The following is a 26,017-nucleotide window of genomic DNA, read 5'->3' on the forward strand; positions in this document are numbered from 1 at the left end:
CCTCCTCCTCCTCTTGCTGTCCCAGCCACCCTTGCAAAAACCTTGCCTATGAGTCGCCATCCACCAGCCACTCATGAATGGAATGGAAAATAAGGGTCTGCAATGTGCTTAGTGATTGCTGTTTTCTCGGATAGGTAGCACAGTTTGGGGGAAACGAAATCTTTATAATTCTAGCCCTGCTACTGATCAATTATATGACCTTGGAAAAATTACCTACCCACTCCAGGCCTCAGTCTCTCTATCTGTAAAATAGGGATTATAATATTACACTTAGAGGGTTGTTTTGGAGATCATGAGAGAAAACGTGAATAAATGACATGGCCCTTAGAAGGTGCCTTATAAATGTTTAAGTCTTTTCTGCTTTCCCTTAAGTAAACACACACACATGCACTTTTTATACAAGAAAGAAGGAATAGCATTCACTAGGCCTCCTTCAAATCTTACATTTCAGATTGTCCCCTAGATCATGACTTTACCAACAGGTAGTTTTGATGCCTTTTAGGAAATCAAGAGTGAAACCTTAGCGTGATGGTCAAAGGACATTGACCAAGGGTTAAGCTACCATCTCCCTTTCTCACCCAAATTCCACGGGCTTTCACCAAGTGAAACCAAGAACTTCTGATTGTAAGAAGAAAAGAGAAGTGCAATCTTTTGCCCTAAGACTGGGATTTCAAGATGAAAGTTGTATTAATTATCATCCTTCTCATGTAAGTTTTGCCAAAACTGAAGTATTACAAATTAGAGTAAAACTCAGGCTTTTAGGGATCAAGAAAAGAAGATGATTTTAGTGTAGAAAACACGCAAGAGAATACAAATATAAACTCAGATGTTACAAAAAAGTCCATCTGTGCTTTAGCTTCCAGAGCTCTCTCCCTAAGCTGTCCTGGCTGCTCAATAGTATGCCGCAATTAAGCTGGCCTACGACACCTTGGTGGCACCTTCCAGGTGTGGGTGAGTTCCCAGGAGAGGTCAGTGCGAGGGCGGAGACATGGCGCTCTGGGTCACACACTACCCCTTTATCCTTAGACCTTACAAGTCACCGATGGACTCCCTGCCTCAGATGCTCACTGCTCCAGTCCCTCCCACAGTCAACTGGCTGAGCCACCATCCTGCCATTCATTCCAGTTCTCTTCTGTTCCACATATGGTGTTCCACACTTTGTGCTGGGCTCTGGGGATAGAGGAATAACTACCTCCCAACACCCGCCGTCAGAAGCTTACATTCAGGAGGTGCTGATGCTCCATCCTTTACTGAGGGCCTGCTGAGCACGACCAACCATTTTCAGCACTGAGAATGCAAAGACAAAGAATCCAGTGACAGGAAATTCCCAAGCCTTTTCTGTCATACCTCATTTAAAAGGTTTTATGGATTCCTCGTTGCCCATTGCCTGAAGGATACCTGCTCTGTGTCCCAGGGTTGGTGCCTTCTAAATCACATCTCTTACTTAGTCTGGGATTTAATGACTTCTGAAGTTTACTTCTCACCACACTTCTATGGAAATTCTTCTCTTCATTTAGAAGTCACTGGTCCATCTGCCTGCAATTCATTCATTTCTTCACTCCCTCACTCATACAGTCATTCATTCAGTCATGCAATACTTATTTTGAGTTCCAGGCCCTGTCCTGGGGCTGCTGGGTTACTTAGGACCCAGCTCCTATCTATAACTCCTTTGGGTAATCAGCCTCTGACCCCACTGCCGTCCCTGCCCACTCCCCCTCAGAATGGTCACCCACCCTGCTTCTCCCATTCCTTTCCTCTCATAGAGATCCACTCAAGTCCTAGTGATTCTCTGCAGCTTCCTCTGGGCCACCCTAGTGCCCAGAAATCCCTCCCTCCCCTGAATCCCCAAAGCACAAGAATTCTTGGCTCACTCCTGCTGATTACTGCACAGAGCTCATCTGGAGGCCACCAGTATGTATGTCCTGCTGGATATAGTACACATTTTTAAAAAGCATCCAACTAACTGGGGCTTGAGACGTATGCTTCTTTGTGACTCACTTTGCCTCGAATAAAATAGAGTCAAAAGAAATACAAGGTTGATAACTCTCAGGTAATACTTGGCAATTGATTTCAATAAGCCAGCATTCAATAAGTCAGCTAGAGATAGTTAAGTTTCTAGAGGCCCAGTGGTCTGGCCAGGGCTTAGAAGTTACATGTCTGTTTTCTCCCAGGAGAAGCAGACAGAAACCCTGGGTTTGGAGTTGGAATACCTGGGTTCAGGTTCTGTGCAGCAGAGAATTTCTCCCTGAAAAGACATAGTCCTTCCTACGTGATTTCACTTCATAGTGTTGTGGCAGGAAATAAATCATGAGAGTGGGCAAGAAAGCACCTTGGCCCGTGTGTGGTACCACAGGGAAGCAAGTTTGCCAGCTCCACAGCTGCTTCGTGTGTAGAGGCACCTTCCCCCAAGTCAGACAATGCAAGGGACTTGCTCCCCATCAGCCTAGGTTGTAATGACGAGTTTCATCAAGTTACATTGCAGGCATTAAATCATGGATAATAACATTCCTAATGATGAGTACAACCAACTTTGAGTGCAAATTACACATCAGGTATTTTACCTCCATTGTCTCCTTTAATCTGTGCATCAGCTCTGTGAATGCTGATCATAACATCTGCAATTTACAGATTAGGAACTGGAAGCTCAGAAAGACAAAGGAAATTGGCAAAATGGCCATGGGAGGAGCTGGAATTAAAACACCAGTCTGTCTGGAACAAGAGCCATGAGCTTTTTACTTTGCTTTGGCCTCACCCTCTCATGGGGACAGAAAGGAACTGTCTGCCACAAGCATGAGATGGCACACTGGTTAGAACATGGAGCTCTGGCACCTGCAGCCTGGGCTCAAATCCTGGCTCTGTCACCCCCAGCTCTGAGACTCTGGGGAAGTGGCTTCAACTCTACCCTGGAGCCTCCTCTAAAGTTGAAATAATACTGTTGTTACCCAACTCCTGGGATTGCTCTGAGAGGTAGGTGAGCTTCTACACGTACAACCCGCATTCAATGCCAGGCACACAGGAAGTGCTACTTGAATGTTTATCCTCGTCTTCATTGCTGTGTCTGTGCTGGGCACTGCTGAAAGAGCTTTGTAGGAATTAACTCCTCGATTCCACGCCATGCCTGATGGATAAGGAGCTCACTGAGCACCTGCTTACTGGGCTTCCCATCCTTCCCGTCTCCCCGTGAGGTAGACACCGCTGTAGATAAGGATTCACATTCCAGGGAGGGGCTGAGAAGTGCGAGAGGTGCCAGGAGGGAGGCAGAGTCCATCCAGAGGACCCTCTGATGCACGGATGCCCCAGGGCAGAGCCGCCAGAGCTCCTGCTTGTCCGGGTAGCTGCCCACCCCGCTCCTTGTTGCTTTGCTTATTGGAGCTGCTCTGGGGAGGCTGCCTGAGGGAGTCCTCCCAGAAAATGCCACAGGGTCCATTTCAACAAGGGCAACTTTCAACATTTCAACAAGGGCAGCTTTGTGTGTGTGTTTGTGTGTATGTGTCTGAGTGTGTGAGTCTATCTGTAGGTGTCTGGGTGTGTCTGTGTACCTTTGAGTATGTGTCTATGTGTCCGTGACTGTGTGTGTTTGTGTCTTTCTGCGCTTACGTGAGTGTGTGTCTATGTGTGTGGGTATCTCTCTCTGTAGCTGGATGTTTCTGTGACTGTGTGTTTCTAAGTGTGGGTCTCCCTGTGTCTGTGAGTGTATGCCTGTGTTTTTTATGTGACCACGAGTATCTGTGTGTGTAACTGCATAGCTCTGTGTGTGTCCCTATCTATGACTGTGTGTCTCCATCTGTGGCCATGTCTGTGCGTGTGTGTGTTTCTGTCTGTGGCCATGTGTCTGTGCGTGTAAGCGTATGTCTCCGTCGGTATCTGTGTGTGTCCTTAACCCACTTAGACAAACTCCAGGTCCCCTGGTGCTGCTTTAAAACAAAGCAAGGCTCCTGTGTTATGTGATCTCCAGCCAGTGGCTCACTCTGATCTCCAGGATTTTTAAAAGAGAGAGAGAATTCTAACTCCCAGGATCCTCTGAGAAGCAGTAGCATAAACTCCTTGATTGCGTGAGTGTGTCTCCACCTGTGGCTGTGTGTGGATATGTGTGCTTGGGCAGGGGCAGGTCCTGGCTCCAAAGCGACTACAGTGACTAACTGAGGTCAAGGCACCTCACCATGGTCGGAGGCCCCAGGAACAAAAAGCAGCGGTCAGCAATTGTGGTTTTGACCTGAACTATTTTTAAAGTTAAAAAAACAACAACCAGCGGAAACTCCTCGCCATTGAATAGCTAGGTCAGATTTAGATAAAGCCAGAGCCCAGGGCTACGGACCTACAGGCATGCCTGGGCGGACTGAGAAGACTGATCCCTTTACATCCTGTGGGGTCCCATGAATGTCACTGCACTAACCACAGTGCAGCCACAGCTCCCGCTGTGCAGAGGACACGCTTCTTCACCTACCTGGCCTCATGCATCTTTGCAGCAACCCTGTGAAGTACGGTTGATTGTTCTCATCACAGATGGTCACTTGCCCGAGCCCACTTCACCAGGGAGTGACACAGCTGGGGTTCAAACCGGGCCCTTCTGCCCCGATCTCATGTTCTCTGCACACCTCTGCATAGCAACTCCCCTCCTGCCCCTGAGTGCTTTGTCTTAATCAAGTGCTTTCAAATGAAGGCCGAGTCAACCATTGGCTTGCTTACACACCAATTTTCCATGGTGAAAAAGGTTTCCTTCCGAAAGATCAATTTAAACAACGTACTTTCAGAGAAAGAAAAGTTCTCTAAGCCATCTTGCAATATCAGTGTGACCCATGCCTTTAACCACTTCCTCACCATATCAGGATCCCTGGCTTTTTATAGCCAAAGAAAATACTGAGAACGTCAAAGAGGGCCCCATCCTGACATTCACATCTCCTCTCTGCCTGCCTGTGGGCCCTTCTGCAGTTTGCTCTTCAGAACACAGAGTTTTGAGCTTGAATATTTTGAGTGTGTGTGTGTTTTCTTTCTTTCTTTCTTTCTTTCTTTCTTTCTTTCTTTCTTTCTTTCTTTCTTTCTTTCTCTTTCTTTCTTTCTTTCTTTCTTTCTTTCTTTCTTTCTTTCTTTCTTTCTTTCTTTCTTTCTTTCTTTCTTTCTTTCTTTCTTTCTTTCTTTCTTTCTTTCTTTCTTTCTTTCCTTCTTTCTTTCTTTCTTTCTTTTTAATTTAAAGTACACCCAGTGGTTCTCAGAAAAGCTGCCCTGCTCATTGTTGGAAAAATAAACCTGAGGGCACAAGAACTCAACAATAGGCTAAATCATATTGACCCTTGTTCCTTGAGTCATTGAATTCCAGGCCTCGGCCTGGCTGAGTAGTTTACTTTTATTGCTGCTGCTTATCAGAGGATCCTGGGAGTTAGGATTCTCTCTCTTGTAAAAACGCTGGAGAGCAGAGTGAGCCACTGGCTGGAGATCACGTAGCACATGAGCCTTGCTTTGTTTTAAAGCAGGACCAGGAGACTCTGAGTTTGTCTAAGCGGTTAAGGACAGAAAACCATGTATATCTCCCAGCCCTTTCTGGAGTCGATGGACCTAGTTGCCAGGCCTGTTCTGAGAAGCCCAGAGCCATTACAAAAGTTCCTCTGACACCAGGTCTCACAGTGGCCATGTCCAGGATCCCCCAGTTCCACGCACTTGTGTTTTTCCTTGCCGCTGGCTGAGATTCTGACTGTCCAGCCTTGCCTCTGACCCTAGCCGCATGCCCCTTCTTGAGCTTGACAATAAACAGAGATCATTGTAACAACAGTGCCAACACCTTTCGTCAGGAACCTACCAGGTATATGAAAGGGCCACTTCACAGTGGCTGTTTGGCCACTGGGGTCAGATCCCAGCCCTGCCTCCTACATAATTGTTAAATGGGACAGTAAGAGCAACCGACTTACACAATTGCTGTGAGGATCCGACGAGTTGATATAGGGAACCTCTTGAGTGAGAGTGAGTTTGTCGAAGCCCTCAATCCACAGTTGTTGCTATTATTTCCATCAGTGGCAGTAGCAGCGGTAAGAGCAGTGGCACTAGTATGGCCACCACTGCCTCCCCTAGTTATCCATGTCTCTTCAGTGGGCAGCCAGTGTCTGAGCTATGGGGTGCCCAATGGAGGATGTGCCCTGGAACTGCACACTGGTCAGGACCCCACTCAGCTCGTTTGTTCCTCCCAGGGCAGATGACCCAATTCTACCAATAGTCCAGGCAGAGATGAACTTCCTGGAACCCAGCTCCTACCACTTACATTATTAGAAAGAAGAAACCTGTCTTTTTTTTTTTTTTCTTTTTTTGACAGAGTCTCGCTCTGTCACCCAGACTGGAGTGCAGTGGCGCCATCTCGGTTCACTGCAAGCTCCGCCTCCTGAGTTCACACCATTGTCCTACTTCAGCCTCCCAAGTAGCTGGGACTACAGGCGCCTGCCACCACGCCCAACTGATTTTTTGTATTTTAAGTAGAGATGGGGTTTCACCGTGTTAGCCAGGATGATCTCGATCTCCTGACCTCATGATCCGCCCACCTTGTCCTCCCAAAGTGAGAAACCTGTCATTTTAGCAGAGAGTACCCTGACTTTGATGAAGCAGTTTACCCTTACAAAGACTGTGTTTTCATCGCCTCCTAGGTGGGCTTCCATTTTAAAGTCCAGCTCCATCTTAATGGAGTCAGGAAAGCTTGCTAGTTAACGAGCCCCCAGGAGGGGCTGGTGGGAGATGGTTCTATCTTTGCAGAGTTCTCTTCCCAGAGGACTTTGCTGATCTCCAGTCCTCTTAAAGAACCATCAGCCCTTTGCCTCTTTATACAAATTCATCTGCACAGCCAAGACCGAAGGTTCCCTTGAGCAGCACCCTCACTTCACAGGCTAGGAAACTGAGGCCTAGAGAGACACCTGTTCAATATCACACTGCATGCTGATATGCCGTTGACCAATCCTGACCTCCCCACTGTGTGCATCCCCAGAATGGGTCCTGGGACCCCCAAGCTTGGAGGAAGGATGCAGAACCCTGATGTGGCACTGAGGGCTCCAGGTGAGCAGGGACAGGAGATGATCTGGACCATCAGACCTGAGCCTGCTTTCTCTTCCAGGGAGGCTCTGCACTCTCCCCAGCCGCCATCATCAGCCACGAGAGGGCTCAGCAGCAGGCAGTTGCTTTGGCAAAGGAGGTCAGCTGCCCTGTGTCATCCAGCCAAGAAGTGGTGTCCTGCCTCCGCCAAAAGCCTGCCAATATCCTCAATGACGCCCAGACCAAGGTGAGCACACAAGTGCAAATTGGGAAGGCACATTCTCTGGTCCTTTACAAATAGAAAATGAAGACCTAGAAAAGAAGTGTGACCCACCCCAGCCATACCACACATGAGGCTGATGACCAGCTGGAGCTGGAACTCACATTCCCTAACCCCCAGAGCCGTGCATGTGCCACAGCCTGCAACAGTCTAAACATGGTTACTGAGGGTAGACAGATGCCTCTGCAATTTGTCTTTCTTATTTATAACCTGGGAATAGTTATACAGACCTTATAGAGTAGGAGGAGAGAATGAAGTAACACATGTGAAGGGTTTGGCCTCATGCCAGGACCATGGTGGGCAGGCGACCAAACCCTTGACAGGTCACAGCTACATGTATTGAGCATTGCAGACATGGCTTCACAGATGGCAGTGTATTTGAGTCACTTCATACCCTTATATGGGATAGCTGTGTGTTCCCTTTCTAGCATGCAAAGTTCTTGCTTGCAGACCAAATCTCTGGCTGGCCCTCACATTAATGAAGGGGACACTAGCAGGAATAATTGTTGTCATTGCAATTGATGGTCTGATCGTCTTAGCAATGAGTCTGGACTCACAGAATTGGAGCAGGTCTTATCCTCAGCTCCCCTCAGTGTAGGCTAATTTGATCATAACTGGAGCTGGTGCATTTCACCTGTCAGAGTCACTGCCTCCTCTTCAACGACTGTCTCCTCCTGACTTCCTCACCCACCTACAGGCTCAGGCTTTCCCATCCCTAGCTGGGGACCTGCTGTCACCTCTGGGATGCTCCCCTGGAGACCATCATTGCTGAGAGTGAGATTCATTCACCTTCCAGCCCCTGACTTTGTCACATGGTGTCCTGCCTGCCAGTTGTCCTGGTCATTTTCTCCCAGTAGAGTCCCAGATGTATAACCAGCATTGGCATTCAGTATGGTTAAGACCTCTTTATGCAAAGCAATGCAACTGATTATTCCAGGACAACTGATTATTGTTGTATCCAATGTAGCTCCTGGCCGTGAGTGGCCCTTTCCACTACTGGGGTCCTGTGATCGATGGCCAGTTCCTCCGTGAGCCTCCAGCCAGAGCACTGAAGAGGTCTTTACGGGCAGAGGTCGATCTGCTCATCGGGAGTTCTCAGGACGACGGGCTCATCAACAGAGCAAAGGCTGTGAAGGTAGGCAGGGAGGGGGCCTCGGATGTCTCCAGCCAGGCATTTCCTAAGGGCTCTGGACCTCAATGTCTGACTTGATCAAGAGATATTGACCAATTGCTGAATAACTACTGTGTGCAATGCTTACGTGAGTTTAGGAAGTAGTAATGGGGGGATTCAGAAATTAGACACTTGCGGGATAGTGAGCAACACAGGCACATCCACAAATTACAGCTGTGAATAAATCACCGGGGAAAACTGGAGCTGACCCAGAAGCTCTGCAGCTCAGGGCTGCAAGTTAGAATACCCACGTTCTGGGCCATGCCACCCGTATTTCATGGAGGATGCTTGTCGTACTGAGAACTGAGACAATGAGGCGGGGGGATGAAGGGACTCTTGTTAAATCATCACCCTTTCCCAGTCCTGAAAAGACACTGAAGCACCAGCCTTCCAAGTTAAATTTCTTAGTAAAGAGAGCATGCACCATGCACCTGGCAAACACGCAGCTTTGTGCAGCTTGCTGGAGGCACAGCGAAGTGGGAGTGAGCTGTGAGGTCTGCATTCTGCTTGAATGCACAGTTCCTGCTCTCACCAGCAGTCACAGTCACTCATGAGGATGTGGCTAACCCTGGAAGAGACCGAGCACATGCTCCTCTGCCCACCCCACCCTGCCTTGGACAAGCTACTCTTGGCCAAAGCCTTGTAGGTGGTCAAGCCTGAGGAGGGGAAGCCCAGTGTGCATAAAGCACAGAGAGAGGACAACTCTGGGCGTAGGTGGAGTGCACCTTTCCCTGCACATGTACAATGTGGGTCTCTGTTGGCTCTGTTGAATATAAGGTAGTCTAATCGGGATTTTATTAAATCATGATCACAACCTAACAGGATCCTGAGTTCCTTTGGATAATCCTATTTCCTTTGGGTAATATATTTCACCTTGGGGACTCTATCCTACAGCAATAAAAGCTCTAGTTTTACATGATATATATACAAGAGTATTTATCGCATTGCATTGTTTATTGATTGATTGTGGCATTGATTTTTGTGGCAAAATATTGGAAGCAACTCAAGTGTCCATTAATAGGGAAATGGTTGACTAAATTAAGATACAAACAAGCTATTAAATATTATGCAGATGTTAAAAAGAATGAGCTAGATTTATCTCTACTGACTTAAGGGAAGCCTGTGACACATCATAAAATGACAAAAATATATGTAGAGGAATGTGAAATTAAGATAGCATTCATATTTTTAAAAACCAACCTGTATGTATCTTTATATTTGGAAATGTGTATATTTGTATGTTTTTCTGCATAGAAGGATAACGGAGTGAAAAGATTCACAACATGCAGTTAACATTGGCTACCTCTGGAGAAAGAGTATTATGAATTATTACTATTGCTGTATATATACACACATGCATAATATGTTACATATTATATATATTTTTGTGTGCATGTGTATGTAGAGAGAGAGAGAAAGAAGCAGGGTTGGTGAGGTTCGCATATGAAGTTGATTTCTGAAGGTTCCTATCTGGAAGGCGGGTGTGGCATGTGAGCAGTGATAGAGTTCTCTCTGAGGGTGTATGTGTGAGTGTGTGTGTGTGTGTTGCAAGGGGGTGGTGTCAAGTAAAACTTAGTCACCCTCAGCTTTCATCTAACTAACTCACAGCCAGGGAGAAATACCTTTTATACCTGAACCATTTCACCATTTTTTCTGCCAAGCACTCATATGCAGTATAGCCTTTACCCTGAGGGGCTGAGACTTTATTATTGGACAAGACAACCATTCAGGAATCACTGAAAACTCCACTGCCTCGGAGTTTGTAGTCTCTAAAACAGGGATCTTCAAGTTGCTTCTGATCAAGACCCTCATCAGTTAAGAAATAGTAAGTTTAGTTATTTAAGTATAAATTATATACATGTGTACTCCTGTACTAATACACTGAATTATTATAAATGCTTTATTGAATCAAAAGAATGTTAAAGCAAGAGAAAGAAATGGAGGTTCTAATCTTAGTATTCCGTTGCTGCCCCTAAACACTCCCCGCCCTGGAGACAGTACTCTGAGGCATGAGCAGACGGGGATGGAGCTGGCCATTGACCAGGGACTCTTTCCCACTCACCTCCTTATTTGATACCTTCCTACGAGGAATGCACAATCTCTGTGCAGAAGACACTGTGTCCTCACAGCTCTGGTTCTTTGGTCCATGTGCTGAAAACTTTTCATGGCCATCTTCGACTTTTGAAAGAGAGGAAGAACTACTTTTATATTTCCAGGAACCTTGGGATCAGCATAGAAAGGGCTGATGGACTTAGGGAGGAGGGAGGCCCTGTGGTTAGTTCCCAGACCTCTCCCAATGCAGTGGAAATGCCATCCATCAGGGAGGGTGAGGGGGTGGTCCTTATTGGCAGATCTTGGACCATGGTGTTCAGAGGGTAGCTCAGGCTCATGTTTTCTGATAATACGCTTTCATTGTGAGAGAGATGACTGGGGGCTCATGGCTGCCTTGGGCTTCTCTGGTTCAAGCACAGTCCCAGGAGTGTCTGGAAGTTTCCTAATTTTGTCCTGAATTCCTTAACCAGTCCAGCCAGGGACCTGAATCCAGAGGACTGGGATTTCTACTCAAAGATGCATTTGCATTCTTCTCATTGAGTTTCCCTCTAAGGTTTTTAAGGAAAGCTTACTTTGTTCACTCACAAAGAAAGATGGGGCCACCAGCAGGAGGCTCACTGCCAAACAGGGGCCTGACTGGAGAAGCCAGCACTGAAGTAGGGCACCCCCAAATAGAGAAACCTCTCTGAGGGCACAGCAGAGCAGCTTCTAGCCCTGCTCCATGGCGGTCATCCCAGATACCAACCACAGGGCAGTGTTCCCCCAGCACATTTGTTCATTGGTTAGACCGTTCCTTTCTGGCTTCACTTCTTCATTCATTCCCTTGGGACATGCGTTAGTGAAGCCACTGAGCAACTTTTGTGAGCCTGCATCCTACCGAGAACTCATCTAGGTGCTGATTGGTGAGGAGGACTGCCTGCAGGAGGAGAGTCGTGACAGTGGGACTGGAAGCCAGCTCACAGCTCAGTGACACTGCATGTGATCATCTCCTAAACATGTGTCTGCACCCAGGTTTATTCCTCCTGGACTTTTCCTTTGAACTCTGAACTGGTTTAGCCAATGGCCCACTTGACATCTTCACTTGCACATCTCATAGTGTCTCATCCATAACACACCCAAAGTGGACTGCCGATTCCACCTCTGCTCCCATCCCCAATCAGCATGTTCTTCTGTAGTCTTCACCATCTCAGTAAACAACTTGGCAACTAAACAACTCATCCTTCTGTACTCAGGCTCAAAACCAAAAGTCATTCCTGACACTGCTCTCTCATATCCTACCAGCATTCTATCAGCAAATCCATTTGGCTGTATTTTCAAACTATATCCCAAATCCAAGCCCCTCTCCCCTACCTCTTCTACTATCACCCTGATCCAGCCATTTTATTTGAGATTTTTGTGGTAGCCCCCAACTGTCTCTCTGCACCTGCCTTGCCTCTTGTAATCTATGAGAAGCACAGTAGCCAGAGCAATCCCTTTATAAGTCAGACCCTCTGCTCCAAGCCTTCTCTCCAGTGGCCTCCTCTCATGCAGAGGAAAAATCCAGTCTTCTGTTAACTGCCAGAGCCTATTTGATGTGACCCCTGTTAGCTCTCTGACCTTAACTCCTGCTGTTCCCTCCTGGCTTACTGATTTGTCGCTTTAGAGTTTCTCAAATAGGCTGAGCACATCCCACATCAGGGTCCTGGTATTTGCTGTTTTTTCTTCTTGAATGTTCTTCCCAGATAACTCACTGCCTTACTTCCTTCAGGGTCTGCTTATCAGAAAGACCTTGCTTGACCACTTGGATTCAGAGGGAAGCCATATCCCCAGCCTTCTCTATCCCTACATCCTGCACCCTACCCCAGCACTCAGACCTCCTGCCATATTATGTATTTGTCTATTGTCTTTCTTCCCCAACTAGAATGTTTGAAACTGCTATATCTCTGGTGCCTAGAAATGTGTCTAGTTCTGCTAGACAGGTCGCACACAACAGGCACATAGTAAACATTCACTAGGATGAATGAATGAAATTATGAAGAACTGACTATGTGGTGGGCCCTAACCCAGAAGTATTCAATGAAATAATTCACCCTCAAAACTATTACCCTATGAGGTGGGGATTATTATTGCTATTTTTCAGAGAGAAACCAGAATTAAAACCCAGGTCTATCTGCCTCCAAAGTATCCTCTTCGCATGACAGCACTCTGGGAAAAGCCAGGCTTTCCTCCAAGAGCCTTCTGTCTACCATCAATGGTATGCTGGGTACTGAAATGTACACAAACCCAGCTAGAATAAGGGCTACTATGTGCAAAGGTCTTTCCAATTCTACCCACATTCTTTTTTTTTCTATAGTCATTTATTGATTTATTTATAATTTTAAAATTTCAATAGCCTTGGGGGTTAGCCTAAGTGAAGTAACTCATGCTCTTACTTTACTTTATTTCAACTGTATGGCTGTGAGGTAGGGAACCATGAACCAGTATTTTACACCATTTTTTTTTCCCGGGAAAGAAAGGCTTAATGGGTTTACCAGATGTCTCTAGGTCAGTTAACTAGTCCTTTGGAAAGCCAAGTCTCCACTGCAGGTCTCTGACCCCAATTGCAGGGTGGGGGAGGGACAGGGGTGGCTGGTGGCGGGATCTACCCATGACCCTGTCTGTGCTAAACACTAGATCAGGGATGCACTAGCACCACCTTATCCCTACCATATGCAAGCATCACCCAGAGAGATCCTCAGGATTCTGCCCCACACAGTACTGCAAGAGGGCACAGTGGACAACCAAGTGGAAACTGAGCTACGAGCTACGGTCCCACCCTTCCAACAATGAGGAAACTCCTTCTGGACTTCAACCCAATGTGCCCTTGCATTGCCCTCCCTTATCTCAGCCCACTCCCGACCTGAATTTAGAGTTGGACTTGTGCATTTCTCTGTTTCCCCCAAGAAGGCTCCATGGCACTTGGGTCCAACCACCATCAGCCAAGGAGACCTGAAGATGGCAGGTTCTGGAGGACCTCAATCTCAGCCATGCCTTTTACTCCGTCCTCTGTCCTTTGGTACCCACCCAGTCCCTCCTGCCCCATCTGGGGCTGAGAAACAGGACATATCAATTGCAGCAAACTGCTACATCCACATAAACAGGGTGTTCAGCATGTTTTTGTAATACCAGCACCTGTTTGTTTAGTCATGCTGGGCCAGGTGTTTCAGCACAAAATACAAATTGAATTCCTCCCCTCAGAAGGGCTTGCAGTCAGATAACAGACAAGGCAAATAACTGAAACACCATTGATACATACTATATGGAGAGATGGACGTCTATTCCAAGACCTCAGGAGGTGGGGATCAGGTGCCGTTGGGCCCCATAGCAGCACTGTCAGCTGGAGTGACACAACGGTCAGGAACTGACGAGGACCCTGCTCCCTCGGTCATCTGTCAACAAAGCAGGGAGAGTGTCCTGGGTGTCCTTGGATTGCAATCATGAGCATCCAAGTTACCCAGAGTCCGAGCCTTAGTTTCCCTAACTGTAAAGTTGGGAGATGGTTAGTAAATATCCTCATAAAGATGTCCAAGAATTCAAATATACATCAATATCTGGAAAATAGTTTGGCTTCAATAAATGTTCATTTTTTTCACTTAATTTTTAAATTTTAATATTAAGATTGTGTCCCAAGCTGTTATCCCTTCTTCAGATAATTATACACAGAAAACAGGAATACAGAGAACGTCCAATCTCTGAACCACCTCAGCTGACCTGAAACCGATTTTCCAAATTGTAGTAAACACAAATGCATGCTCTCTGCTCATGCCAAAGCTGCATAAGTATCAGCTGGATCCCAGTTCACAAACACATGCAGTGCAGCTTCCCAGGGAAGTCACAGTGGGACGGGAGTGGAGCCTCTTACCCCAAGTCCTGCCCCCTGGAGCCACCCACCACCTCAGCAGAGACCCACCCATTTCCTTCAGACCAAAGACAGAGGGTGGGTACGGGATCCGTCAAGTCCCTCTGAAGACCCTCCCCCACATACCACCCAAAGCCACCTATGGCCCACCCAGGGAGTCCTAATGACACCCAGCAAAGTTAGCAACCTACCGGTGGAGCATCAGGGCTGCCTGAGATGTTCTCCATTCGCGGCAAATGATCTTATTTTCTGAAGTAGCAGCTTTCTATTGAAATTCTTCATCAGGCGCTGTCATGAGGAATTTCCCCCCCTTTTCTCTTTCTTTCTAACTGGTGAAATTGACAGTCTGCCTACATTAACCAGGCATTCATTTGCATGATCAAAAGCAGATTTGTTCCAAGATGCAATGTTCTGCCTTCCCTTCCAAGCACAGGCATCTCCAAGGAAGGCGAGAAAAATCAGAAACAGAGCGCCTCCGCTGTGCCCCTGAGCTTGGCCAGGAGTCGGCCTCGTCTGGGAGCAGGTGGAGTGGGGGCCCTGTGAGGAGCAGTGGGGGGAGGGCAGCCCATGTGGGAGTTGGAAAGCAGCACCTGGCAGCCCAAGGCGCTGGCACAAGCCCCAGCACAGGAATATCCAGCCTTTGGTGACAGATTATAGTAAGAGGAGCATGCAGGAGTTTCCAGTGTGTGTGTGATTTCCTGAAAGGAGGCACTGCTGCCTTAAATCCCCAGCACTCAGGGATGGGAGGGTGTTAGGGTCTGAACCCAGGGCATCGCGGGGACCTGGATTCAGAAAAATGGGTCACAATTCTTAGCTTTAGCCACATGATGTAGGAGAGTTGCTGAACTGGTCTGAGCTGCAGTTTTTTAGCCTTAGAATGGACACAGTGAGACCCAGCCTGTCTGTCTCTTGCAGTGTTATAAGAAGTGAAAGAGGTATCTCCCAACACCCAGAGAGCCCTGTAGGTCTCATGGCTCTAGGCTGCCCTCGCACACTGTAAACCCTCCACCCTGGAGCCGTAACCCCACATTACCCCTCACAGCTAACGCTTACATGCCACCTTGTCTGATTCTCCCCAGGGACCCTGTGAGCTGGGATTACGGTTCAGAGAAAGCTGAGGATCAGAAGTTTTGACTTGTACCCCCCAAAATAATAAAATATTGTATTTCATGACTGCATTGGTATAAAGAAGAATGTAAAACAGGCTGGATTCATTATTATACTTTCATTATTATTATGTTTTTTCTTCTGATTTTAAAAGAAATTAGAAAGAAAATACTTCTGTGAGTCCCTAAAAGTGCAGTGAGCCCTTGGCCCTGAGCCAGCTGTCCTTGATGGAGAAGTAAGCCCTTGTCCCTTAACACCATAATAAGCAGTGAAGTCAGGAGTCATTCAAGCATTAATCCATGCAACATCTCCCCAACACAGATTTATTCAGAGGCTCCTATGTGCTGGACTCTCTCTAGGCTTTAGAGGGAACAGTTGTAATCCAAACAGATAAAGCCTCTGACTCGGAGAGTTCATGTTGTCATGAAAGGACACAGACGATGTAAGTAAATAAAGCATTTCCGATCTTAGAAGTGTCCTGAAGAACACTGAAGTGGGGCCATTGTAGAGGAGGTGATGGAATGGGGAAAATACTTTAGGGGCAGTCAGGGAAGGCTTTTCAGAGGAGGGGACTTCTGGACTGAGGCCTGAGCAATGGGGAGCCAGCGATGGGGATCGAGGTACAGAGCAAGTGCAAAGGCCCTGGGGCAGGAGTGGTCCTGGATGTTTGGGGGTCACAGGGAGGTCAGTGCTAGGAGACCCAGTGGCCAGTGGAGGGACTGGGAAGAGAGGAAGTCAGAGGGATGAAGATGACCAGTTGTGAGATCTTGCAGGCCATCAGAAAAGTGACTTTATTCTCTTTGCAGTGGGCAGTTACTGGAATGTTTCAAGCTAATAATAGAAGGTGATTATATTGATTCACTTGTTTAAAAAGGGACATTTCTGGCAGTTATATGGAAAATTGACTATGGAGATGTGACACAGGAAGTAGAGATCAGATTGGGCTCTGTTGTGGAAATCCAGGGGTTGAGCTAGTAACTTAAATTAGGGTTGCAGACATGGATGGTCACAGTTAGAAATGATCAGATTTGGGATGTATCTTGAGTTGGCAGCTGACTATATGAGTTGGGAGTTCAGTAGAGAGGTCAGGGCTATAGATACAGATTTGGAAGAAAACCAAGAAAATGCGATTATCCCAAAAGCCAAGAAAAGAAAGCATTTCCAAAAGGAAGCAAAGGTCAAATGTCACAGAGTCAAGAGAGATGAGGGCAGAGATTCGACTCTTGTAGGTCATGGGAGACTTTGATGAGGGCCATTTCAGTGGAGTGATGGGAAGGAAAGGCTGATTGGAATAGGCTGGGGGAAGAGGGGAGGTGAGGACATGCTCACATTGCTTCCCAAACCCACCCTCTCTCCACTGAATGATGCTCTCCACTGGATGCAAACAGTCACCCACGATTTGCAGAGCACTTTGCTCATTCAGCAGCTGTCCTCACTGACTTCACCAAGCTCTGCTGCATGGCAGGAATTATGTCATGTCCATTTGGAATCCTTAGCTCCTGTCCAGCACTAGGTTAGTCTTCAATTCACGTCCCTCAAATGAACAAAGGAGTGTTGTGTCTCCATCTGACTCAGAGCTCTAGAGAAGTCTGGGGCATTTGTTTATTCATTCACTCATCCATTCACATAGTCTTGCAAGAAGCAGGTGAACTCTGGTAGGCTTCCTACTTTTCCGATCGGGATTCTGCTCTGTGTCTCCTTCTTCCCAAATCTGTGATATTACAACCATTTTTCAAAAGTTGGAGCATAATCAATGAGCAAAAATTGACTACAGGCTCTTTGTGTAAAAAGCTTTCCTCCCCTAAGCCCCTGCCAAGAGCAGCATCTCTGCTTCTGCCCCAGTGTGGTGGAGGAGATGTGTTGTGAACTAGGACAGCAGCAGGGGTGGACTGGAGGTGGGGGCAGGTGGCACTCAGGAGGAAGATTACAGGAACAGGTTACAGCAAAATGTAGGGGAAGAGGGGAATGATTGTAGGAGCAATCAGGAAATACCTGCGTTTCATTCAGGTAATTGAAGGCTAGTCTTAGTCACTAAGGATAGGGAAATAGCGGGAGAAGAAGGTTCTAGAGGTGAGTAAGAACACATATGGATGACAAAGTTAAATTGTGCCTAGGTTGAGTTTGAGGGGTCTGAGAGATTTCCAGGTGATGTGAGGCATTTGGATATGAAGGTGTGAGGTTCAAGCTGAAGAGAGACTTGGGAATCATTAGCTTAATAGGTCATTCTTGAAGCAAGGAGAGGAAATGGCCCCACCCCACAAGCATTCGTGGACAGAAGGGGAGGAAAAGGGGACAGAAGTGGCAGCTGGGAGCCTCGGCTTTCAAGAGTAGACAGATACAGCAGAAGGGGGTTCCAGAAATTAGCCTGAGGCAGAGCCAACTAGGAGGAGGAGATGGAGAGGTGGGGGAATGGGGCATCTGCTGGTGGACCTCTGCAAGGCCAACAGTGACCTTGATGGAGGTTGGGGCAGCCAGACAGCCATATGGTAAAGAGGCTGAAGGACAGTTGGAGCCCACCATGTAGACATAGTTTTGGAGTGCACATCTGACTGAGAGCACCTGGATGAAGCGGATGGAGGAGAACCTCCTGTTGGGGACCTCCAGGCAGGCACGTTAGCTCTAGGTGGGGGTGGGACTCATGATGAGCTGCACACTGAAGGTCCGAAAGAGCCAGGGGAAGGTTTGCCCAGCGAGGGGCTCCAGGGCTGTGGGCAGCAAAGGCTGAGCCTCAGAGAGAAGGAGGGCCCTCAGTCCAAGAGAAGGATGGGCCATTCCCTGAGGAGAGGGCAGTGTGGCCTGCAGAGTGCGCTGGCCTTGGGGTTTGCAGCAGGAGACAGGGCCAGGGGGAAGCAGTGCTGAGGGGCCAGTCGGCTCCTTACTGAGGCCCTGCAGTGCCTGGGGCCAAGGCAGGGACACCTGGCCTGGCCTGCTCTGTGCTCCGTGCTCTCTGGCAGATCACATTTGCAAACCAGAATGGGGGAGCCCTTCTCCCAGGCCCTGCCTGAAGCAAAAAAGCAAAAGGTAGGGTGAGGCTCTCCCAGCCACCCAGCCCTCTGTTCTTTCTGGCTTCTCCCCTGCTCCTCTGCCCTCATCACTCCATTGACCCCTCGGACCTCACTGCACCCCCTCACCCAGCTGTCCGCATGTCTGAACCCCACCCTCTCCAGTCTAGACTCGACCATCCTCCACGCTGCCTAACCCAGCTCCCCAGGGCACAACTGGGACCCTCACCAGCCAGCACCCCCCGCCCCGTCCCCTTTCCGACTGCCTGCTCTATGCACTAATCTTGTTCCTTATGGCCCCAGGACAGTCCATATAACATAGATGTTCTGTCTCACAGAAGTAGAAGCCCCATGCAGGCAGAGAACAGCCCAGATGTTCACTGATGTGTCCCAAACGCCGGGAGCTGCTCCTGCCACACTTAGGCACACCGAGGAGAGTTGTCCAAGGGACAGTAAGATGAACAACAAGGGCCTGCAGCCATGTGTTCTCATCATGTCTCTCAGACACCACTCGGCGTGAACATAAGGGCGTTTCTCACCTGTCTTGCTGATTTTCTTTTTAATCATTTACTAACTAGAGGGGAGAGATAAGTCATATTTATTGTCTCCCATGTGTCAGCCTCTTTATAATCATTAATGCATCTCATTCTAACATCAACCCCATTTTATTGACCCAAAATGAAGGCACAGACAGGCATATCCACTGAATACGTTTGTTCATTGGAGGTGAGTCATCTGACGCACAGAACAGAGCTAGATTTGAACCTGAGTCTCTCAAATGCCAAATTTCACATTCAATCCACTGGGCCCCGAGACATTCAGGTTGATGCTGAGGCCCTGCTCAGTCCCTCAGCATTTCCAAGGGGCTCTTCCTTTTCATTAGAATGTGTTCATGGCAGTCCTTCAAAAGCACACAGCAAGGACTGGCCAGTTCATGACAGCCCTTTGTGTAATTCCTGCCTGTAAGAAATCTACAGTCTAAGGCAGACCCCGCCTGTAATTACAGCTCGTGGAAGTCAGCCCGTGCAGTCACACGGTGGTCCCCGCTCCCGCCTGCTGACTCTCTAATTAAACTGGCAATGGCATCTGTGCTCAGGGCCTTGCCAAGCATGAAGGAATGTGTGTCCCAGGTCTTGCTGAAAATGTGCCCCTTCACATTCCCTTGCAACCCAGTGGGGCTTGGGAATTTATCTCCCACTATTTGGGAGACAACTTTTGGATCGTCTCCAAAATATTGACCAGTCAGCAAGGCTGCACCCAATTAGTGTCTGAGATCCCCATAAAATGTGGAACTCTAATCTCAGTCTCGTGGGAGCATAAACTGGGCCCCATCCCTCCAGCTACCTGGCTGTGAAGCTGTTCCAGACCATTTTATGCAAGAGGGACTTCTTTTTGCAATGCCCAGGGGCTTGGTGTCCTAGCACTCCTAAAAGATCATCTTAGAAGGAGTTTCTGCAGAACCCATGAAGGAGACTCCATCCTTGATTGGGGACACTCCTTTTTCTTTTCTTTTCTTTCTTTCTCTCTCTCTCTCTCTCTCTCTCCTCTTTCTCTTTCTTTCTGTCTTTCTCTCTCTCTCTCTCTTTCTTTTTTGAGAGGGAGTCTTGCTCTGTTGCCCAGGCTAGAGTGCAAGCTCCACCTCCCGGGTTCATGCCATTCTCCTGCCTCAGCCTCCCGAGTAGCTGGGACTACAGGCGTGTGCCACCACATCTGGCTTTTTTTCTTTTTGTGTGTGTGTGTGTATTTTTATAGTAGAGATGGGGTTTCGCCGTATTAGCCAGGATGGTCTTGATCTCCTGACCTCATGATCTGCCTGCCTCGGCCTCCCAAAGTGCTGGGATTACAGGTGTGAGCCACCGTGCCCGGCCTGGGGGCCACTCCTTTTTCTAGCAGGGGTTTGGAAAAGAGATTCCAAGTGTTTGGACTCAAGCCCAGTGGGGACAAAGCTCAGCTCAGGCCTCTCTACGACATGGGCTTTCCCTGACCTGTCTGAATTGGACTCAAGGCTGAGTCTACAAATATCTAACAACAATGACAATAGACACAGTGCTAAGCCCTTTATAGGTTTCATCTCATCTAACTTCATGACAGTTTTATGATGAGGGTAATTTGTTGTGCCCATTTTACAGATGAAGAAATAGACATAGAGCGACTATATGACTTTCCCAAGTTCATACAGCTATGAAGTCGCACAGTTAGCCTCCAAGACCAGACCTTTCCAACTCTGGGATTTGAAACCCAAGAGGTTTGACTTTAGCATCCTACTTTCAGCCTCTAACCTGTATTATCTCTACAGAGGTCATTCATTCAATGCATATTCACCTATGACATGCCTGCCACCATACTAAGCACTGGGGCTATGGACACACTCCCTGCCCCCTGTGCCATGTAGTACTCTGGAACAATAGGCAAATAAACTAACATCAGAGCACCTGGGTCCTGAGGGCCACGGGGGCCCCTGGTTTAGCCTGGGACAGGTTAATAATCATCATTCACATTTATTGACCATGTGCCAACTACTGTACTCAACCCTTTTAATGCATGTTTCATTGGAATCTGTTAATAATTCATGCAATAGACATTTTTCATTATCCACCTTGTATAAAGAAGGAAACTGAGCTACAGAGAGAGACAGCAATTTACTCGGGGTCCCAGAACTACAAGGCAGTTCTGTGCTTTCAACCATTATCTCTGGAGCCTGACCTTTCAACCATTATCTGTCTTGTTTCCTGGAGGAGGTAAGCCCTGAGCAAAATCTGAATGTTCTATTGTAATCTTATTGCTGGCTGTGAAGTTCCCAGGCCAACGGCATCGGCATCACCTGGGAACTTGTTAAAATGCACGTTCCTGGGCTCCACTCTGGACCTGCTGAGTCAGAATCTGTATTTTATCAAGATTTCAGTCTACTTTAATGCTCATGGGATTAAAAAGCATGCTTCTAGTTCAATAGCTGTTATCCAGGCAAACTAGGGAAAGGTGTTTAGGCAGGAGGAACAGCAGGCACAAAGGCTTAAAAGTAAGAGAGAACATTTGGTGTGGAGGAAACAGCACTCCTCACATGGCCTGGGCACTTTGGGAATATTTCAGCAGCCTAGTTCTCAGGAGTCACAGAAATTGAAGGCCCAGTGGCGCCTCGTCAGGGTGGCAAGGGCAAGGCACTCCTGGGTTTGTTGCCCACCTGTATGGCTTACTCAGCTGTGTAAGACAGCACTTAGCCTCTCTGAGCCAGTTTCCTTGTCCACCCTCTCAGGATGGTTATGGGGGTGAATGAGGAGAGGGCGCACCACGGGCCCAGCACAGTATCTGACACACAATGGGTGCTTGGTGCGTGGCCCTTGTACTAATCTTGGCTACTCCCTTTGCCGACGTGACTCAGGCAGCATCATCCTCACCCCTTGGTGGTCTCCTCTAAGTTCCAGCAAATGACATTACCCAGGGAGGAGACAGTTTATGAACTGGTTTTACTCCTCTGCAGCCCAGGAAGCATTGGTATCTTGGCGAGGGCTCTCACTATGACCCCCTCGTGTTATGTGTGAGAAAATGGTGCCCAGAGAGAGGAAGCCACTCCCTCGAGTTTGTACAGTGATTGCCACATAGCGGGTGCTGGGACTTGGAGGTCCTGGTGCCCAGACCTCAGCATAGCTCCCTAATGTTTAGACTTGAAGGCAGATTATGCCTCCCATGTAGCAAAGCAGCCTGGGGACAACTCACTTAAGTGCCACTGCATCCTTGTCCTTGTACCCTCCTGGGCTCCCAGAACTGAGTTCTCTCCACTTCCGCTCCAGCCCTGGGCATTAGACTTACCCAATATCTGTGGTGGGGGTGTCATGGACTCCTTCTTTACACAGCATCTGTGAGCAGTACTTGGCCTTCGAATTTGGCACCTTCCGCCGGCCCCACCTACCTTTGCTCATCACCCAATCTCCTTGCTCACAGCCCAGAGCTGAGAAAACAGGCCGTAGCATTGAGACAGCCACTGGAATGAGCTAGTATATTTTCTTGCACAGTTTTTCAACTATTCGTATTATTTGTATGAAGGAATGAGGATAGATATAAAAGCAAGAGAACCTTCTTCCTTGAAGATAGATACACATAGCATTTTTAAAATGTTTTCTTCATGTAATAAAGCAGTTTGGGGCCCTGTGTTCATCCTTCAGTTTTCTAATTGAAACCAATGAATCCCATGATGGATACAAGTAGGTCTCCTTGATTAAGGGCATATGCCAGACTTTGAGCTAGGTGCTTCTAAACGTTATCTCTAATTCTCGAAACAATGCTGTGAAGTAATTTTACTTAACTCCATTTTCCCTGTGAGGATCCTGAGGATTAGAGAGGCTAAGTGACTTACCCAAAGTCACACAGCTGGGAAATGTAAGAGCTGGAACCCAAATTTGGGTTGCCAGCTCCAGGCCCTTGCTCGTTGCACTGAGACTTCCTGGCTCTTCTTAGCCCGCACCCATGGACAACCAGACAGGACTAGGAGTAGGACCCTTAGCAGGTGACTGCTTTCTTCACTTCATCTTCACAGGAGAGAAAAACAGGGCCCATATGAATGCACACAATGCATTCACATTTGGAAGATGTCTGGCTCAGAGAGAGGAAAAAATATATTTTCCAAGATCCCCCCAAATTTGGCAGTTAGCACTTGAACCCTAAGTTTTGACTCCAAACTCAATGCTCTTTTCACTGCTCTGGGCCAGGCACTTCATGGGCAAACCACCCATCCTTCCATGGGCTGAGGTCCCAGTGTCCACAGCTCTGATGTGGGGTCCTGCTTAAGTTATAGCTGGGGTAACGAGCCTGTCTCTTACCAGCAGTAAGACCTGGGGTTAAATCTTGCCTCACGTGTCCTGTCTGTATGACCTTAAACAAGCTAGGTAGGTTCTCTCAGCCTCAGAATTATGGTTCATAAAATGGGGTAACATCATGCCCAATTCACCTTGTTATTTTGATGCTTCCTTGCAACATATATGTGAAATGTTTAGCACAAAATTTAGAAATAGCAGGAGGGGTGCCAGTGGGTTACTAATATCATTTATGTAATGAGATACTCCAGGCAGAAAAGGACAGAGAATATAATGCAGTTTTTTCCCTAAACTATTAGCAGGTTGTAGAGTCCACATAATGGGTTGTGGGTGAGTATTTTTTGAATAGACTAGACTAGGCTAGGATAGAATAGAATGGAGACTCTCAGATGCATTGTAGATGGTAATAGTATGGAGTGTGAACATTATTCATGAATGCTATTTCGGGGGTCATCCTGAAGGATCAGTCAGTCCACAGGGTGGTTCAGCCTGGCGTCTCATTTGGCCAGTCCGAGTGTAAGCCATCCCACCAGGAGGGACTGTTCCCACCAGGAGGGACTGTTCCCACCAGGAGGGGCTGTTCCCACCAGGAGGGGCTGTTCCCTCCAGGAGGGGCTGTGCCCACCAGGAGGGACTGTTCCCACCCAGGAGGGGCTGTGCCCACCCAGGAGGGACTGTTCCCACCAGGAGGGGCTGTTCCCACCCAGGAGGGGCTGTGCCCACCAGGAGGGACTGTTCCCACCAGGAGGGGCTGTGCCCACAAGGAGGGACTGTTCCCACCAGGAGGGACTGTTCCCACCAGGAGGGGCTGTGCCCACCAGGAGGGACTGTGCCCACCAGGAGGGACTGTGCCCACCAGGAGGGGCTGTGTCCACCAGGAGGGGCTGTGCCCACCCAGGAGGGGCTGTGCCCACCCAGGAGGGACTGTTCCCACCAGGAGGGGCTGTGCCCACCAGGAGGGGCTGTGCCCACCAGGAGGGACTGTTCCCACCCAGGAGGGGCTGTTCCCACCCAGGAGGGACTGTTCCCACCAGGAGGGGCTGTGCCCACCCAGGAGGGGCTGTTCCCACCCAGGAGGGGCTGTTCCCACCCAGGAGGGACTGTTCCCACCAGGAGGGACTGTTCCCACCAGGAGGGGCTGTTCCCACCAGGAGGGGCTGTGCCCACCCAGGAGGGACTGTGCCCACCAGGAGGGACTGTTCCCACCCAGGAGGGACTGTTCCCACCAGGAGGGACTGTTCCCACCAGGAGGGGCTGTGCCCACCAGGAGGGGCTGTTCCCACCAGGAGGGACTGTTCCCACCAGGAGGGGTTGTGTCCACCAGGAGGGGCTGTGCCCACCCAGGAGGGACTGTTCCCACCAGGAGGGGCTGTTCCCACCAGGAGGGGCTGTTCCCACCAGGAGGGACTGTTCCCACCCAGGAGGGGCTGTGCCCACCCAGGAGGGGCTGTTCCCACCAGGAGGGGCTGTGCCCACCCAGGAGGGGCTGTTCCCACCAGGAGGGACTGTTCCCACCCAGGAGGGACTGTTCCCACCAGGAGGGACTGTTCCCACCCAGGAGGGACTGTTCCCACCAGGAGGGACTGTTCCCACCAGGAGGGGCTGTGCCCACCCAGGAGGGACTGTGCCCACCCAGGAGGGACTGTGCCCACCAGGAGGGGCTGTTCCCACCAGGAGGGGCTGTGCCCACCAGGAGGGGCTGTGCCCACCAGGAGGGGCTGTTCCCACCCAGGAGGGACTGTTCCCACCAGGAGGGACTGTTCCCACCCAGGAGGGGCTGTGCCCACCCAGGAGGGGCTGTGCCCACCAGGAGGGACTGTTCCCACCAGGAGGGGCTGTGCCCACCCAGGAGGGGCTGTGCCCACCCAGGAGGGGCTGTGCCCACCCAGGAGGGGCTGTTCCCACCAGGAGGGGCTGTTCCCACCAGGAGGGACTGTTCCCACCCAGGAGAGGCTGTGCCCACCCAGGAGGGGCTGTGCCCACCCAGGAGGGGCTGTGCCCACCCAGGAGGAGCTGTTCCCACCAGGAGGGGCTGTTCCCACCAGGAGGGACTGTTCCCACCAGGAGGGACTGTTCCCACCAGGAGGGGCTGTGCCCACCCAGGAGGGGCTGTGCTCACCCAGGAGGGGCTGTGCTCACCCAGGAGAGGATGTACTCACCCAAGAGGGAATGTGCCCACTCAGGAGGGGCTGTGCTCACCCAGGAGGTGATGTGCCCATCCAGGAGGGGCTGTGCTTACCCAGGAAGGGCTGTGCTTACCCAGGAGGGATTGCTCACTGATGGAATTCTAATCACAGGTCCCGTGTGCTTGTAAATGTTTGGAGAAGCAATTTAAACACACCAGAGTGTGCTGATAAGCACATTTCACCGTTTACATAAAGTCCTCGAAATATGTAAACACATAGCACAAGACTGTGCTGGGGCCCAGGAGGCTGGGCCTCACACCTGGGGCTGCATCCCAGACTTTCCTCTGCCCATTGTCTTCAGAAAGGAGGAAACTGGGTCCTGGGGGAAGGCAGTGAATGGCTCCAGACTCCCACAGTGCCGACAGCATCAATACCAAAACAAGGAATGAACAGAGAGAGAGGGGAATTTCAGAGAGAAATAGAGAGAGAAGGAAAGAGAAGGGGAGAGAAGGGGAGGGGAAGAGGAGGTGAAGGAAGGGAGAGAAAAGGGGAAGCACGAAGGAAGGAAAGAGAAAGACAGGGAAAGGAAAATAGA

At 49.0% G+C, this 26,017-nt stretch overlaps 2 protein-coding genes across 3 annotated transcripts in view; one reads left to right on the forward strand and one right to left on the reverse strand.

Moving 5' to 3' along the window:
- Positions 1 to 14,897, reverse strand: part of SLA (Src like adaptor) — a 66,884-nt gene extending 51,987 nt beyond the window's left edge. For both annotated transcript variants that reach the window (XM_045398727.2, XM_045398726.2), the window contains exons 1-2: positions 14,574 to 14,897; positions 13,780 to 13,912 (exon numbers count right to left, since the gene is read on the reverse strand). The gene's annotated coding sequence lies outside the window, so the exon portion shown is untranslated. The remainder of the gene's footprint in view (positions 1 to 13,779; positions 13,913 to 14,573) is intronic.
- TG (thyroglobulin) overlaps positions 1 to 26,017 on the forward strand; it is a 275,111-nt gene that overhangs the window by 223,448 nt on the left and 25,646 nt on the right. Inside the window, exons 42-43 of the mRNA XM_045398722.3 lie at positions 7,085 to 7,249; positions 8,250 to 8,417. Coding sequence (XP_045254657.2) covers positions 7,085 to 7,249; positions 8,250 to 8,417 — 333 coding nt within the window. The remainder of the gene's footprint in view (positions 1 to 7,084; positions 7,250 to 8,249; positions 8,418 to 26,017) is intronic.

This window comes from Macaca fascicularis, chromosome 8 (genome assembly GCF_037993035.2).
Source record: "Macaca fascicularis isolate 582-1 chromosome 8, T2T-MFA8v1.1".
In the NCBI taxonomy this organism is placed as follows: domain Eukaryota; kingdom Metazoa; phylum Chordata; class Mammalia; order Primates; family Cercopithecidae; genus Macaca; species Macaca fascicularis.